The following is a 17,637-nucleotide window of genomic DNA, read 5'->3' as shown; positions in this document are numbered from 1 at the left end:
AATTAAATTAACTTCGTCTAACTCATTTTATCATATTTGAAGTCGAGTATTCAGATAAAAAAAAAAGGTAACGTATGCTAACATAAATTATGAACTTAAAACTGTAACAATGAGTAGCTCAAAAATACAGCAAGAAAAAAAAAACCTACATCGGTAATAATGAATGGCTATTTTTTGCTATAGTTGAGAATTGGAATATAGGACCGGCTTATTTCGGACATATAACTACCGGGATCTTAAGCCAGGAATGTTGGTCAGACCCATTTTGCTGAGCACCTGCCTGGGGAGAGCAGGTGGGTTGTCGAGCCCAATACTACGGCTGAACTCGTTTGCCAATGAAACAAGTTGGTACTTATCTCGGCCAACATTTTTGTTTGAATTGTAGTAGCCAAGCCATGCTTGGTACGCAGATTCTTTATCCTTCACCTCTACATGTGCCAGTGCCCGAGCAACCTGTATGCATAGAAATACCAAATTAGAGAGATATGATACATGGGATTGTGCTTTTTGGTTTGTACCATGCAGATTTGGCCACATTTTAGTCACACTATTTTCTTAGGTTCAAACTTTTAGTAAAAAATGCTTTGCCAAATTGGAGATAAATATGGCTACCTTTTTCCTCATGTCTGGATCAATTAAGGGCAAAGGTGCCTCTGTGATAGGCAAATCTTGAATACTTCTCAAGAAGAACCCTTCCCACGGTGCCAAAATTATTATACCAGTTCCTTCTCTGCCTTTTCTACCAGTTCTACCAACCCTGTGGATATACTGCTCTCTGTCAGCTGGCACCCCCAACTGAAGCAGATATAACAGTCAGAGAGAAAGTTGTATAATTGTATATCTAATATAAGACGGATAAAAGAGGCATAAACGTAAACATATAAGAAGGAAAACAATGGTTTTAATTTTCACATGTAGTTTCGGATCTACAATCACAGCCTGTACAGGTACTTCACTGTTATTGTTGTATACAATTCAATATTAAACCCATTTATGAGTTGGGTACAATCCAGACCTCATTTTTTTTGTTGTTCTCTCTCATCTCCGGCATAGTTTTTTTTCTCTGGATAAAACTCCTTCCTATTTTACGAGTAGATCACATCTTATCAAGCTTCTAAATAGCTAGCTATAGCGGCGCTATAGCTACGCTATAGCTTTTCCGGACCATAAACGCTAAGCTATGAGATAAAATTGCGCTAACTCAGCTACGACCGCTATAGCTATAATAGCTGACCGCTATTACCGCTATATGAGACCCGCTACAGCTACCGCTATGCTACATGTTTTTTTTTTGCAATTTATATGGACTTCTGTACTTCTATTCTTATTTCTAATACTACATGGTCTTCTACGATAAGTATATTAAACCAAACTATATGCTTCTATTTTTATTTGTGATTTATTCTATCATTCTATATCGAGAAATATTCAAATACTAATTATTCATTTTGATTACTCTTTTTATAGTATTCGTTTGTAAAATTATTATCGTTCTTTTCAATTGAAAGCTGATTTTGATTATTATTATAATTATAAAATGTTTAAATATGTATATTGACTTCATTTACCTTATAAAATTAATTGCTCTTTGTCTATTATAATATGTAATATCATGAAGTATAAACTATTAAATAATGTTACTTTTTAGATTTTTTTCATTCTTATTTGCGTAATTGATAAAAAGTATAGACTTAGATTAGTTGTCATTTAGTTGTTACATCAATTCTCTAATATTGATTATGTTAATAATTAGTAGAAATATAGAATATAAAGTTTGAAAAGGGAAAATCGCTATGTGTGATAGCTTCCGCTATAGCTACGCTATTCGCAATAGCTTTTTTTTTTGGTCTCCCCGCTATGCCGCTATAATCGCTATTTAGAACCTTGCATCTTATAAATGATGTAAATCTACAAATTTCTACCAATCGGAATTACAAATCCACTCATGTGTTCAACCTTTAGGAAACAGACTGGGCAGCTGAGATCACATCAAATGATGCTAAACGTAAAGGTGCCTGAACGGATATGGATCACTACCCCCCACCCCGTAGGGGTGCAAACGGATCGGATACGGATCGGATAGTGCTCAATCCATATCTGTATCCGTATTTTTTTTCGGATACGGATACGGATCGGATAGTAACCGGATACGGATACGGATCGGATATTAAACGGATACAGATACGGATCGGATATTTTCGGATACGAATACAGATACGGATATAATTCGGATTTCTAATTCAAAATATATATCTAATTAACTTGTTACACCATTACAAAATATATATCTGATTAACTAAAATTCACCAACATAACTATAACTTTAATTAAAAATACCAACACAAGAGATATTCTAATACAAAAGATAAATAGACACAAATTTTTTTTCTCAAATCTTAACATATCCGGATGGAATATGCTAGCATGCTATGCATAGCATAGAACCCCTCCATGCAACGGCTCGGATTTCGAGTTTTCAAAATCCTAATGGTCGATCCGAACCGTTCATCTTGTTCTCCATATTAATATGTGTTTGGAGACCAAATTTTATATTTTTTGGAATTTTTTTACTATTTCTTTAGATTTATTGAAAATCGCTGTTTTTTATGGTCCAGATTTGCTGAAAACGGCGATTTTCAATAAATCTAAAAAAATAGTAAAAAAATTCCAAAAAATGTAAAATTTGGTCTCCAAACACATATTAATATGGAGAACAAGATGAACGGTTCGGATCGACCATTAGGATTTTGAAAACTCGAAATCCAAGCCGTTGCATGGAGGGGTTCTATGCTATGCATATTCCTATCCGGATATCCGAAAAATTAAAATATCCGGATCCGGATAATTATCCGTATCCGTATCCGTATCCGATTCCAAAACTCAACCCGTATCCGTATCCGAATCCGCATAAAAAAAATCCGTATCCGTATCCGAATCCGCAACTATCCGTATCCGAATATCCGAATCCGCAAAAATTCGGATACGGATCCGGATTCAGACGGGTAATATCCGACCCGTTTGCACCCCTACCACCCCGTCAAAAAAATAGACAGAGAAAAAAAAATGAAAAAATAAACAAAATAAACCAGAAATTTAGCTGAACATGAAACAGAAAAGGCATTTTCCTTATTATGTACTACGCACCTCTTTTTGGAGGGAATTTTTTTTCTAGTCAAGTAAGGTTCTTGCTCTGATAAAAAGTATTTCATATAATGACATAGCTAATATGCTTGCTCCAACAATTACCTGAATAACTAGGGTGACATTAGGGTAATCCACACCTCTGGCCGATACATCAGAACTGACAAGAATGAGCCCTTTTGACTCCCTAAACTCCTTTGAAACCCTAGTTCTGTAACTCTGCGGCTTTCTTGAGTGGATCTCTCTTACATTCAATTTAAGTTCAGCTAAATACTCGGCTACTAGTTTGGTAGCCATAGCAGTCGTGCAGAAAACTATTACCTACACTTGAGTTAAAAAAAAATATTAAGACATTGTCAAAGGAGCAGAAAAAACTTCTTTCATAGTTTTCTCTTTCTTTTGTTTAATGAGCAGAAGAAATTGCTAGTCTGGCACTTGCCTTGTAATCCACATTCTCTGAAATATGGTCATTAAGGAGACCATAAAGAATTGGAAACTGCTTTTCCAATGGGGCAACAACATGCATTTGCTTAACCTAAAAGAAATAATAAGAAAAACAAAAATAAAATATAAGCCAATCATACATAACATAACTGGTAAGTCGCTCATTCTCTTAAAAAATCTCAGAATTATTCTGTGATGATGTACATATCAACCATAAAATAAACAAAAAAGGTACAAGTGCAATTTTCTCATATCGTAGCAAGAAAAGAAACAAAATGTAAGTTTATAATAACCTGAGAATGTGTCTCTTCACTGCCTTCTATGACAGTGTTAATGAACTCCAAATCTCTTTTCATAGCCACGTAACATATTTGTCGAACCTATAAAAAGATAACAGCATCACTTTATTCCAGAAAGAAAATTAACAAAATTAAAAAAAAACTTATCCAAAAGCCAGTATGAGATTATCCTAGTACAGTCATTGGGACAAGCTAGAGATCTAATTCCATGTTATTGTGCATCTAAGAAAAATGTGCAAAGCTGGTAGATTCTCAGTTGTATCAACACACACTGTACCTGCAGAAACTCTGGGCCTTTTCAGAGAGTATCAGTAACATACATATTGGCGAAAACAGGTATTTACCAATTCCAGCTGTAAGACGGAAATGCATACCTCATCTGGAACTGTGGCAGAGAAGAGAAGTGTCTGGCGTTGTTTTGGCAGCGCATCAACAATTTTTTCAATATCCTTACGGAAACCCATGTCAAGCAATCGATCAGCTTCGTCCAGTACCAGTACCTTCACACCTCTCAGCCTTGTAGCAAACCCGGGTGTATTCTCTATGTGGTCTCTTAGCCTTCCCGGGGTAGCCACTAGTATCTACAGGAGGATATTTCAGCTTAGTGCATTATAATATTCCATATCATGACAGACTCTGCAGTTTTTATTTCAGCACTAATCCCCAAAATAAAAATGTAAAAACAAACAGAAATGAGAATGTAACCAGGATTCGGCAGATGGTCTCCATTAAATTTCAAAGTTTGGTAAAAACTCCAACTAATAAACAAATAAAGCAACAAATAAATTATAATATACTCTTTAACACTTCATTATAAAATCTCCAAGTCAGGTTTCCATTCAGGGGCACTTTTGTAGTTTCCATTACGAAGATTTCTAATTTCATTTCAATTCCTACTAATTATAAGCTTTGCACAACTCATTTGGTTCAGTATTAATCAGCACAATTAGGAACAAGAAATATTCAAATAGAATACCATAAATCACAAAAAATCCAACAACACACAACAACAACAAAGATCGCAAAGTTTGTATTGAATCAAACTGAGGTAAACATAAAATATGCAAGACCTGACAAGGGTTGCTTTGCATCCGTTTCTGCTCTATAGCCAGCCTTGTACCACCAATCACGAGCTGCACACCTATCGATGTGTGGTACTTCACAAGCTTAATGGCCTCCTGTGCCGCTTGGTCAGCCAGCTCACGTGTGGGGCACATCACTAGCACATTAATTGGAGGTCTCCTCTCATCACGGTCAACTGAAGGCAATCCCGCAACTAATTCTATTGCTGGAAGCTGGGAGAATGAAAAGAGGAACATTTGTTTCATGACGTGGTTTAAAGTAAGAGTATCATTAAAAATTTGAAAACTTGTAAATGTTTTCCAATTTCAAATGCACTAGAGAGATAAAATTTTAGATACCTACCAAGAATGCCACAGTTTTCCCAGTTCCTGTCCTAGCTTTAGCAAGAACATCCTTACCTACACAGAAGGAAGATATTACAACAAAATAAGAAAATACTAACAAATAAATAAATACAATCATTCTAGCGTACATCCAACTTTCATAGTACATCCCATGTTATGGTACATTTTAAATTAGGACTATTCATTTCAAAAGGGTAAAAATGTCATTTACAGATTAGTAGTAAATTGACTAAATTCAATATCTCTTCTAACTAAAAAAAAATATTTTAGGATGGAAGGTCGGGGCTTCCTTTTACCATATCAGGTCCAATGTAAGCTCTTTTTGCCATGTCAGGCCCATCTGAGCTCTTTTTACAGGATCAGCTCCAAAGAACTTCTCAATGATCTGATCAAATCTGTGATGACAGCACAATATCTATACAGTAAATAAAAGGGATCTGGCTAATTCTTCTCCATTAATCCTAATTAAGAAACTTATTCAAAAGCTATATCGAACTAGTGTGTTCCTTCTTTCAGAACATTCTCTGTCCAGATATGAAGTGCCCTCTTGGCTCCATCCATTGAGACTTTCACACCTAACCACATTGTATCCTCTTTTCAATCATCATGCCCACCTGGCTACTTTGTTTCTCTATCTTGATTATCTTATTTTAAATTAGATTCTGAGAATATTTCAAATCCTTGATGCCTCCAGCCTTTTGATGTACATCCTAGTTTTGTGACAGATACAAATTAACTACTTGAGTTGGGCTAGCTTACAGAAATTATTCTGTGCCAGAAAATGCTTAAGGGCTTTGCATACAGCATTTAAGGCATACCCCACCACTGTACCGAGGCTTCCTTTAGCACCTGAATGGAGATGTGCACAATGGTGGAGTTCATGTGGTGGCTAAGATACACTTCTAGTTCTCTGACTCAATTTTTTTCCCTTATCCTTCTAATTAAAGAGACACTCCATATTCTAAGAACAATCGGCATTTAAGTAAAAAAATAAAAATTAAACTAATTCATAGTAACTTTGTTTAAGTCTACACATAATTATAACTAAGAATGAAGTAAGAAGCAAATGTATGTATTCTCTCGTAGGAACTCAAAAGGGAAGAGTTTGCTATATAAATGTGTGCGAGGAAGGTGCTCCAATCAGAAACAGACAAGGGGGACAATATTCTAATTGCTTTTAGCGCTCAACAATTTTCCAAACATAAAGCAAAGAGGGTGACAGAGTCGGCCTCATATCTCTTGTGATCAAAACATTGATCAAATGGTTACAGAGCCCTTAGTCCAGGCATGCATCTATCATTTTTAACCTCTATGTTTGTTGACAAAAATTCGATCAACAAAGATAATTTATAAAGAGAAAAGGTTGCAATACAGTCAAGTATTTATGGTTTTCCGTCAACATACCATGTGAATACAATTCGGACTTGCTTCAAGAAATCATACAAGAACACAGTTAAGATGTCCAAGCATACATTGTCAGGAGTTCCTTCCTGATCGCCAATCCTTGATCTCCCAATTACACCCCTATTAATACAAGTAAAAATGGAAATTTGATCCCATTTGATGAAATTTGAACCATTGAATGTACCATAATATTCGATGTGTCACAAAAGTTGGATGTACTAGAATTACTCAATAAAAGAAAGAAAGATTAAGCTATGATTTAATAAAATACACTAGTGGTCAGAACCTTTGAGAATAACAGGGAGTGTGGCCTCTTGCACAATAGTCATCCTCTCATAACCAGCAGATTTAACCCCTTTCAGTGTCAGTTGGGAGATAGAAAATTCATCAAACCTATTAATCACCAACAATAAAAAAAAATAGCTTCACATGTCAATAAATATAAATGAAGCACTGCAAGCTATAACATTATGGTCACGATATGTTTCTCATTACAAGAATAGAGCCAAGGTACTGACTACTGAGTCTCAAGCTTCAAAGTTTAAAGTGATCCTCAAACTGTATGTTATGCATCCATCTACAAACCCCAACCGAAAATATAGAAGCAGTCACCTCAAAGGGGCCAGCATAATCAATCAAAAGAAACAAACAATAAGCCAGCCACTAAGTCAACTACAAATGACTTGCCAAGTTTTACAACGCCGTAACATGACTTCTAGTACACGCTAAATGATACTCTGATGATACACATTGACCAAGGGTCCACGGCGCATTTTGTTCACATTTCAAGATGAACCCAGACAACCTAAACAATTAATATCTTTAAAAAAATGGAGTTGTTTGAACATTTTAAATTTTTTCTGATACATTCTTAAATTTTTGGGACAAGTTATCCACAATTAATGTACTGCCTGCGTTGGTATTGTAACAGTGTAGTTCAATATGGCAAGATATATTGAGCCCAATTGGTACTGTTAATACTCAATTAAGGATGTCAGCTACAGAACAAGATAATGTTACCGTTTTTGGCTAAGGTAAGAATCGTTCTCTCCAACTGAGCCCCTAACAGTGTTGTCATCCCTTTCTCCTTCATCTGATTTCTCAGACCTCAAACCCAAACCAGAATCCCCACCATTCAAACCCTCTTTCATTTTGCCTTTCTTCTCTTGAATAAGATCCTCTTCAAAATCCGAAAACTCTCCGTCACTATCAGACTCTGATCCTTCCTTGGACAGATCAAAATCCACGTCCTTTACACCCCGACCAGTTTCGCCACCTCTCTGTCTCGCTGATATACTGATCCCACTACCTTCCTTACCAGAAGGAAACCCTTCATCACTCTCATCCTCTGTTTCCTCTTCTTCTGGCAAATTATAATTCAAGCCACTCCCTCCCTGACCTTTTAGGCCACCTCCCAATCTCTCTGACCTGCCAGCCCCATCTTTCCTTCTAGAAGAAAACCCACCACTCATAGAACCTCTTTCTTCCCCTGAAGAATCAAAATCCAAGTCTTTCCTGCCTCCGCCACTTCTACCACCAAAACCTTTACCTCCAGAGCCTTTTCGTGCCACTGACATACCACCCCCGCCATGGACCCTTGAACCTTTTGAATTTCTGTCTTCACCCCTGAAATTTTCCCTCTCTTTGAATTTAGCAGTGACACGACCACTCCTCCGATCTGAGTTGTCTTCACCCCTGAAATTTTCTCTCTCGTTGAATTTACCAGGGGCACGACCACTCCTCCTGTCAGAGTCATCTTCACCCCTGAATTTTTCTCTCTCTCTGAATTTACCAGTGGCACGACCACTCCTCCGATCAGAGTCTTGACCCCTGAAATTTTCTCTCTCTCTGAATTTACCAGTGGCACGACCACTCCTCCGATCAGAGTCTTCACCCCTGAAATTTTCTCTCTCTCTGAATTTACCAGTGGCACGGCCACTCCTCCGATCAGAGTCGTCTTCACCCAAGAATTTTTCTCTCTCTTTGAATTTACCAGTGACACTACCACTCCTCCGATCAGAGTCTTCTTCACTGTCACTGTTCAACGGAAACCGCCGCGAATCAGTCTTCAAATCGCTGATCCAGTCGCTCAGCTCAGCCTCGTCCTCAATCAAGCTCTTCTCCTTTCTAGCGGCGTTTGGTGAGCGGCGGCCAGAGAAGAAACGGGAGAAGAGAAGGTCAGAATGCGAGAGAAGTACTGAGGAGGCTCTGATAGGATAGGTGGTGGAGTATAAGGGAAGTGTCCGGAGAGAGCGAAGGAGGCGGACTGAAAGAATACGACCCGCCATAGCTGATGATCGTTGCTACTTTCGATCAGGGTTTAAGGAGGGTTTACGAAGAAATTGTAGCCAATAGAGGTGGTTTTCGGATTTCGGCTCATGGGCCCAGGTGTGCTACCAATGGCCCAATGAAAGTAGCAGTTAATTAGGTAATTAGGTAAGGTGATTTTTTTCAGAATTAAGAAAGAACAAGTTAATTTTTACTTTTCAATTTTATGGTAAAATACTTGTACAAATTTGAGAGAGATTAATAGAATGAAAAATGATCCTTTGCAAAATGATTTATCTGATTGGCTAGTCAATAATGAACTGGTTCATAGATCTTTAGATTTTGATTCTCGAGAAATACAAACCTTACAAATAAAGGTCAAGGATTGGGACTCCATTGCTGTTATTTTATATGTATATGATTACAATTATTTACGCTCTTAGTGTGTTTAGGATATAGCATTAGGGGGTTTTTAGGTAGCGTGTATCATCTTACAAGAATACAATATAATATATATGATCCAGAATAAGTATGTATAAAAACATTTGTATAAAGGAATAATCCTAAAATTCACTGTTATTAAAACTGGATCCGGAGCCAAATCCGGTTCGGTTCTAATAAAAGACCGAATATGCATATAAACCAGAAGAAAATAAAAAAATGGACGGTTTTCACAAAAACTAGTGAACCGGTTTGAGTTGGTTCTTTCATTTTTAAAATTTTAAAGTTTGAACTATGCGTGAACTACCAGGGTATTTATTGCTTTTACCTTTCAAACCAAAAAAAGTAAAAAGCAACTAACATGGGTTAATCCGTGAACAACTCTATGTTGTCTTTTGTGTTGCTACAGGGTGTCATTTTTCAAACAATTATGTGTTCGATAGTTGTCGTGATATTATTTTATAAAAAAATAAAATTCAAACTGCACAATATTTTTTAATATGGATCGTTGACGACTTTTTTTCTATAAAAATAAATGAAGAATTTATACGATGTTAATTTTTTAATTCTAATGTATAAAAGTATAAAATCTCCTTGACATTTTATTTATATAATATTAGAAATAAGCTCAATCGATATTAAGTTTCACAAAAATATATTTCTTACATTTTGATACTAGTATTGTTATTAAATTTAGAATTGGTTTCCAGTTTAGTGTTTTTTTAAATCTTCAATTATTAATAATAATAAAAATCAGGATGTTGTATACGAGAATGTATCTCATTGACTTAATTGGACAGATTTAGGTTCTATAAAAAAATATTAAAGAGAAAAAATGTTAAAAGATACACATTTGATAATTGAATGCCAATTTATTCAGCTTTAAAATTGAATTTTTAGTCATTTAGCTTTATTGCTGATTTTTTTTATTCATTAGACAAATTAAACTTTTATTTAATGTATTAGTTCAAAATGTATATTTTTATATCCTTGTACTTAGCTAAATTAATCAAGAGATAATACTTTCATTTTATTTGGACAAAAACAATTCTATTTATTAATATATTTAGTATTATTAAAAAACCAGCGGTTGAACTGATTGATCCATCGGTCCGACCAGTGAACCATTAACCCAAAGCTTTACCGATTCAATGTCCGGTCCGATTCTGATAACATTGCTAAAATTCCATCTGTTTTCTGGAATTGGAGAAGTGTTGATTTTCAAGAAGGCGAATCTTATAATATATTGGAAATCTCTTATGATAATCATCCACGTCTTAAACGTGTGCCTTAAACGTGTTTTAATGCCTAAAAGTTGGATTATATTGCAAAAATATCCAAAACAATATGTAATACAGTCATACTATAAACGATTGATTAATCTCAAATTCTCAATTCTCAAATAAGAAGAAATAAAAAATTATTAAGATAGGAGTTCTACAAGATCAGTGGATACAGGGCCGATAAATACTTCAAAACATTCCAATAAAAATAGGGCTACTTATTCTTAATGACCCGCTAATAGAAGAACACAACAACATAGATGTTAGTTCTTAGTTTTTACACCGTGGACGAGAAAACTTCATACTCCGAGCATTTCAGATAAAATTAGTTCAACTCAAATGTACCATTACAAAAGGCCTACTAATTAGATGATTTATCTCGCTTCATTTTATTGGAATAACTCATTGACTTAGGAGAAAACTGTCGTAATTAATTTTTGCACAGAATTGTGTCCATAAAAAAAAAGTTGAAATGATAAAGGTTGAAACTTGAAACAAGACATATGAAGAACTAAACATTATTTTTCAAACAAAAGCACTACTAAAGAAAATCTGGTCAGCATCATCATTTTAAAATGAATTAAGAGTTATACAACAAAAAAGGTATGGGAACATCATTATTATGAGGTCCAACTATCATTTTCAGTACTCGATGTCGATGGAGATGAACTGGGAACCACTGCATCATTGGTTTCATCATGGTGAAATCTAACTACAATGCATGTGATGTTGTCAGCACTACCGCATGAAAAGGCCAACTCTGCAAGTCTCCTTGCAGCATCCTTTGGTTCTTCTTCTGTTCTTGCTAGTGAAATAGCATCCTTTATTGAATTAAAACCATTAACCCAAGTCAGTCATCTTATTTTTTTTTAAGTTGAAACTTAAATAATAAAATTATGAATTGAGACACTGTTGAATAAGTCAAGGAAAACCTAATTTACTGCATCATCAAGAATTTAAGGTTCTTCATTTTTTTTTTTTTTTTTTTTTTTTGCTGGAACTAACCAAATTGGTCTCTTGGACCTTTTATTCGGAGCAAATTCATCCGCACACTTCCAATAGAAGAGTTGTCCGTGAATCCAAATTTAATCACTGTCCAAACACTCGTTTTTCTTAATAATCCGCTCTATGCTCTCATATACCTACATTCGCTCTTGATGATAACCATAAGTTGGCGGATATTTTATTGGACAGGAGGTTACCTCATTTGGGAGAGCATCCCATATCCCATCTGTAGCAATCACCAAAAGCTCCAATTTATCATTAATCACCTCTTCCTAGGAGGAAAAAAAAAAACAACAAGTGAATAAACAAAGAACATTTGAATTTCGCCGAGTATGATACAGACAATCATCCAAGAAGCATCACTCTTAAGAGTAGATTATTGATTTCAGTAACCCATAAATATGAAGTCCCTAAAAATGCTAATTAGACAATAGACATATGTAACTCGATATTTATTGAAAAATACCTTGATGTCTGGTTCTGCCACCACAAATTGCTTCAGCATGCGGTTTCCGAAAGCACGAGACATAGCTAACACACCACCCACCCTCCATGTTCCTTCAATGAACACAAAGAAATGACCCGAAAGATCAAAACAAAAATATAAAACGAAAATTAAAAAGATGCTAATATAGAAAACTATGGCAAATGCATTATTGGTATACATCTAGCACCTCCTATTAATGGATATGGCCAATTTTTTTAACTATAACATAAAAAAATTCCGAAATCCAAACATAACATCAGATTGCTAAAATCTTAGAAAATAACACTACCACTGACTTTGCCAGCGGTACGCTTGGGGTCCTACTGCTGAGTATCACTTTCTGGGGTTTTCTTTTTTTTTTTTTTTGGGCGCTGATTTGCTTTCTGGATCTTGAATGTGTGCACAGGAGAAGAAAAAAAAAAAAAAAAAACCATGCCTTGGCATGCGTGCTGAATCTTGCTAATCCCAATATCAGAACAGCGGTATGAGCCTTTCTTTCGAATTTCTCATAAAATTCACACTACATTTGAATTCCTAACCCCAATGCCAGATCAGCAGTATGACCCTTTCTTTTCTATTTTTCTCAGCATGTGTGCGTTTTGGGTTTTCCTAATATGTCTAACCAGGTCTGGCAGAGAAAGCATATCACTGGATTCATTTGTTCATGCAAAGGGATACCGCTGACTTTGCCAGCGGTAGGAACCCAAGCATGCTGCTGGCAAAATCAGCAATAGTGTTTTTTTCTGAGATTTTAGGAATATGATGTTATGTTTGGATTTGAGAACTTTTTTTTATGTTATAGTTAAAAAAAAAAATCAGTGGATATGGCGTATTTCATACAGGATCCTCAGAGGTAACCGGAGGCTTTTAAAGTTGGTAACATATAGGGACCAGTACCCCATTACAAAGCACGATACTGAAAATTCCGTCAAAGATATTGATAAACATACCAGCCCAGATAACAATTCCACCTGCATCCTCAATCCTTTTCCTCTCATCACTTTTATTTGGCTTGTGGTCTTCAGAAACAGGAATTGCTATAAAATCAACATTAGTTAATTCATCTCCTTTTTAAATCTTGTAAAAGGGAATCAATGCAGTAGCAATAACTCTGGAACAGTTACTAAAATATACCTGATCCAAACAACCAACTAAATAACTGACCAATTTAAAAGTTAAGAATATCAGTTCAAGTGCTACAATTGAAAAAAAAACTTTTATCTAATTAAAATATATTTATGTGCTTTTCGATACGGTTCCATGAAACTCTAAGGTTATATTGCTAGTACTACAAAGACACTTATCTGTAGACAGTTGACAAGATGATATGTTGTTCACACGTGCAATCAATACCTTTTCCTCCCTTAGATATAACAGCCCGAGAATCACCAACATTAGCCACATAAAGCTGGTCTCCAACTAAAATAGCAGCACAGGCAGTTGAGCCATCATCTCTAGAAAGATCCAACTCACTCAAGAAATCAGAGTCAGTTTTTCTATACGTTTCTCCTGCACTTTTTTAAACATTTGCATCAGTATTGCATCAATATTTCCAGATAAATTATTTTATAATAAGTTAACTATAATAATTAACAAAAAAAAATTAAACAAATGTTTAACAGCTTTTAACAAATTAGACCATATTGCACTTCATACTATAATAGTGGCAAACATCACTAGCTTATTTCCAACTAAACTGGCAGCTGCTAAGACAAAGCTCAAGAGAGGCGAAAATTAAGCAAATTGCTCCCCAAAAGCAGCAAATTTTGTACATATAGATCTAAACAAACATAAAACCTAGCAGCCAAAAAAAAGTAACTTTGTTCTAATGGCGAAAAAAAGAGAGAGAAGCGAGCTCATCTAATATAGGAGCAAAATTTTGGACATTTGACAGCATAAGACCTTTGCATTGAACGTGTCTAAAGAATTGATGTTACTTGCAAGCAACCAAAAAAATGTTGATTGGTCTTTTTTACAATAGAAATTAATATTTCAAAGGTTCTGCAAAGAAGAAGGAACGTACTGATAGCCAGCTTGGTATCAGTCATGAATTTTGGATGATTCAAGAGATTCTCAAAAAGATGATCCTTCAAGTATTTTGCAGCCCGAGACCCACCATGCCCTGTTAAATCAAACAAAAAAAAAACAAAGTTAGACATAAAAAAGCAACAATTCTCCTGGTCAATCTATGAGAGTCCATAAAATGTGTTGAATGTTTGCCTCCAGTTCAGCAAGTAAATTGTAAGCATGAATTCATGAATTTCTCTGTTAGAATGTGGAAAATAGCTATTTGCACAACTCAGATAACAGTTCATCGTATTTGCTATAAGCATCCAAGACAGCATAACCGTCCATGGTCAAGTGTTATTTGCAAACAACAGCAAAAAAATATCGGATTTTGGTGGCACAATATGAAAAGCATATGGTGCTGTCACCCCAACGTGAATTGAAAAGTCAAAGGTCAGAGTGGAGACGCTGCAGCCTAGACCCCACATGCCAAAAATGAAGTGTGCGAGTAATACAAGAACTGGAGAAGTATGAAGAGAAGGCTATTATAACAACTCGGCCACTTGTTTGACAAAGGCGCTGAGCTGTTAGGCAGGAAATGAATTGAGTGATAGGAATAACAAATCCACACGATTCGAATGGAAAAGGCATAGCCTATATATACTTAATCATTGTATTAGGTCAATTTTATGAATTTTGAACCCAACTTGTGTTTTTTCTCTCTTACTTGGCTTCGCCAATTTACTGTATAAGTTACCAGAGATTATGAAATTAGTTTGATTTTCTGAATCAATTAATGTTCTATCACTTATTTCCCCAAATTGAGATTGAGAACGCGACGGGTGCTTTTGAAAACTACACAATGTTGGGTTACTTTGCAAAATGGGGGCGTACCATCAAAAACACCAAACAGACTAACAGTTCGTCCCTCGATTCTCATAGTTTTAATGTCATAGAAATCCTCCATGGTTGGCCGCCTCCCCCTGAAACTTAAGTACCCGTAACTCAGCCTCCTGTATTCGCTGCAAACATTTAAACAAACAATTGCAAAAAACAAATTCATTGGTCTATTAAATTTAAGAGTTTGTTGTTGAGTAGAACTACTTCAGTTGGCACATGAATTCCACCTGCCTTTGTCAAACTCAAAGGTCTAGAGGCATACACCGCCCCTCCATGAATTTGAACGGAACTCCTGGTTTGTGTACAGCCAATCAGACACATTGACAGTTTGGGTTACAACAGACAGCAGGCCCCCACAAGGGTTAAGAACTAGAAAAACCACCCCCACCCCCACCCCCTCCCTGCAGCAAAGAAGAAACTGTGGATCCCAGATGACAAAGACCGCCACCAAGTCACCTCAATAAGAGAAAATGACTTATCGAGGTTTACAAATCAATAAAGAGATAATTAGAATAGTATCTGAACATGTCAACCCTATATAATCATTTTTGCTTCAATACACATTGTGACCTAACCAACCTTTTGGTTTTTTATGCTTTGACATGGTATATATCTATTTGAACACGGTAATGGTTTGAAGAGTATACAAGCATGAGGCACCAGCATCTAACCCAAATTAGTACCTTTTGCACGCACCGCAGCCATAACTCGCATCCTCATTCTCGAAAATAGCATCTCGTAATGGCATCTCTACTGGTTCTGTCACAGGCAAATGACTTGAACCGGTACCAGAATCAACCGCCATCTTGATAACTGGCATGGTCCGGAACCTTCTACGGCTGTGAGAGAAGTATGCCGCAGGGCCTACATCCAAATATCTCCCACAAACCCTAACCCTAAAATGCCCTAATTTGCTTGGAGAGAAACCCCGAAGAGTCGTGGCCCTTACAATGAAATCTCTGATGCTAGCAATGCATACCATCTAATCGATTAATTGATCCGGGTTTCTAAATTGGAGAAAAATTAGGAATAATAGTGGAAAATCCTGCTGAGAAGTAAGAATTGCCTTCAAAGAAAAGGTTGCAATTGGTAATCTCTAATCATGGATCACCTTAAAAATCTCGTCATTTATATATTAAAACAGCATGAATAATAAGGAGAAGACATCTGATTTTATGTTGAACTAACAATCCTAATATTACCCCTACACCCCCCCACCCCCCTCCTGAAGGTTGCATAATACTGTCAATTAATCAGAATGAAGAAATTAATCCTTAGGAAAAAGTAAATTTAAAGATAAAAAATGATTTTTCAAGAAACACTGGCTGAATTAAATTGTGATTACTTAAGCGACCTTATAAACAAGAATGTGCACTTTCGAAAACTTACAATGTAAGAAAGAAGAAGCTCTTGCGACATGTGTAAACTTGGGCAATTGAACATTTTCTAGTGTATTAGCAGTTAGGTCTAGTTAGTCCACTAATACATTACGCTAGCTTTCGTAGCTTCCATTGTAAGATCTTCACCGATATCCAAAAATCCAAGACTAGATTGAAAAAATAAATATATAAAAAAGACTATAAGAGGATATATACCTTATCCGTATTTGAGGTTTGAGTTCGATCGGATCTCAGCGACGACGACAGGGATGAGATGGTTAGAAGCGAGGTTTTTATCTAGTCGTTTCAGTCTCTCTCTCGGCTCTCTGGTCTCTGGAGATCAGAGAGAAAGAAGCGCTAATGGATTCTCGACTAAATTGTAAATTTATAATTCTACAGAAGAGCGACGAACGAGAAATACGGAGACCTGACAATGTCAGAGAGAGCAAAGCTTTGTCTTCTCGGTTAACTTTTGCGTGACCGACGTGTCCGGTGCCTATTCGGTGATAGCGCAGAGGGCCTGTATTATCTGTGCTTTGAGATTCGTGCAGAACTTATTTAAACGGTTAAAATTTTCCGTAAAGTCACGCAAAGTTTGAGATATCTCAGAGGACACGAATTCATGCCGACGGGCTTTCACTCAAAAAAAAAAATTGTTCTATGGCCCTTTAATTTTTTGTGTAGACTTCAGAATGACACGTAGATGTTGAAATTAGCTGAAATTTTGGTCATTCTCTTTTAGCATTTTATGGGTTAAGGCTAAGGTGCTATGACTTGCATAGAGACTATAGTGCTACGGCTCAATATTCGAGTTTTTAAAATTCAAACGGTTAATCCGAATCGTTCATTTCGTTCTCCATATTAATATATATTTGGAGATCAAATTTTACATTTTTTGGAAATTGTTTACTATTTTTTTAGATAGGTAGAAAATCAGTTGATCTAAAAAATTCTGCGCCATTTAGATATTTGATTTTTTTCAAAAAATGTACAATTTGGTCTCCAAACACATATTAATATGGAGAACAAGATGAACGGTTCGGATCGACAGTTTAAATTTTAAAAACTCGAATATTGAGCTGTAACACCGTAGGTCTCTATGCAACCTATAGTACCTTAGCCTTGCCCCATTTTATGTCCTCAACTTTTCTG

The 17,637-nt window shown here is 35.9% G+C and overlaps 2 protein-coding genes across 5 annotated transcripts; both read right to left on the bottom strand.

Moving 5' to 3' along the window:
• Positions 1-75: 75 nt before the first annotated feature.
• Positions 76-9,116, bottom strand: LOC144571405 (DEAD-box ATP-dependent RNA helicase 31-like). 2 transcript variants are annotated; one of them, XM_078320688.1, is made up of 11 exons: positions 8,022-9,116; positions 7,736-7,991; positions 7,002-7,108; positions 5,310-5,365; positions 4,955-5,179; positions 4,259-4,465; positions 3,879-3,965; positions 3,581-3,676; positions 3,247-3,462; positions 613-795; positions 76-453 (listed from the first exon to the last, which is right to left on the bottom strand). In XM_078320688.1, the coding sequence occupies exons 1-11, from the start codon at positions 9,001-9,003 to the stop codon at positions 226-228; spliced, it is 2,643 nt and encodes an 880-aa protein (XP_078176814.1). In that variant the 5' UTR covers positions 9,004-9,116; the 3' UTR covers positions 76-225. The 2 variants fall into 2 exon arrangements, with proteins under 2 accessions (XP_078176814.1, XP_078176813.1); XM_078320687.1 differs by having other exon boundaries at positions 7,736-9,116.
• A 1,935-nt stretch (positions 9,117-11,051) lies between these two features.
• On the bottom strand, positions 11,052-16,853 carry LOC144571488 (putative protein phosphatase 2C 45). 3 transcript variants are annotated; one of them, XM_078320785.1, is made up of 9 exons: positions 16,702-16,853; positions 15,790-16,113; positions 15,101-15,219; positions 14,223-14,321; positions 13,553-13,708; positions 13,150-13,236; positions 12,179-12,270; positions 11,910-11,984; positions 11,052-11,528 (listed from the first exon to the last, which is right to left on the bottom strand). In XM_078320785.1, exons 2-9 carry the CDS (start codon positions 16,086-16,088, stop codon positions 11,328-11,330), a joined length of 1,128 nt encoding a protein of 375 aa, XP_078176911.1. In that variant the 5' UTR covers positions 16,089-16,113; positions 16,702-16,853; the 3' UTR covers positions 11,052-11,327. The 3 variants fall into 3 exon arrangements, with proteins under 3 accessions (XP_078176911.1, XP_078176909.1, XP_078176910.1); XM_078320783.1 differs by having other exon boundaries at positions 15,101-15,228; positions 16,702-16,852; XM_078320784.1 differs by lacking the exon at positions 11,910-11,984 and having other exon boundaries at positions 11,121-11,528; positions 15,101-15,228; positions 16,702-16,852.
• Between the last annotated feature and the right edge of the window lie 784 nt (positions 16,854-17,637).

Source organism: Carex rostrata, chromosome 19 (assembly GCF_964058835.1).
Source record: "Carex rostrata chromosome 19, lpCarRost1.2, whole genome shotgun sequence".
Classification (NCBI taxonomy): Eukaryota; Viridiplantae; Streptophyta; class Magnoliopsida; order Poales; family Cyperaceae; genus Carex; species Carex rostrata.
The sequence above is the reverse complement of the archived record's forward strand: the minus strand, read 5'-3'. Positions and strand labels throughout refer to the sequence as shown.

What these genes read in the sequence shown, in the direction of transcription:
- LOC144571405 (XM_078320687.1), bottom strand. Translation starts at nt 9,003, where the DNA reads ATGGCGGGTCGTATTCTTTCAGTCCGCCTCCTTCGCTCTCTCCGGACA. An exon ending in ACTCCCTGTTATTCTCAAAG is followed by an intron (nt 5,366 to 7,001) that starts GTTCTGACCACT and finishes CCTTCTGTGTAG; the next exon opens with GTAAGGATGTTCTTGCTAAA. An exon ending in TGCAAAGCAACCCTTGTCAG is followed by an intron (nt 4,466 to 4,954) that starts GTCTTGCATATT and finishes ATCCTCCTGTAG; the next exon opens with ATACTAGTGGCTACCCCGGG.
- LOC144571488 (XM_078320783.1), bottom strand. Translation starts at nt 16,088, where the DNA reads ATGGTATGCATTGCTAGCATCAGAGATTTCATTGTAAGGGCCACGACT. An exon ending in TCTGTTTGGTGTTTTTGATG is followed by an intron (nt 14,322 to 15,100) that starts GTACGCCCCCAT and finishes TTGATTTAACAG; the next exon opens with GGCATGGTGGGTCTCGGGCT. An exon ending in TATATCTAAGGGAGGAAAAG is followed by an intron (nt 13,237 to 13,552) that starts GTATTGATTGCA and finishes TTGATTTTATAG; the next exon opens with CAATTCCTGTTTCTGAAGAC.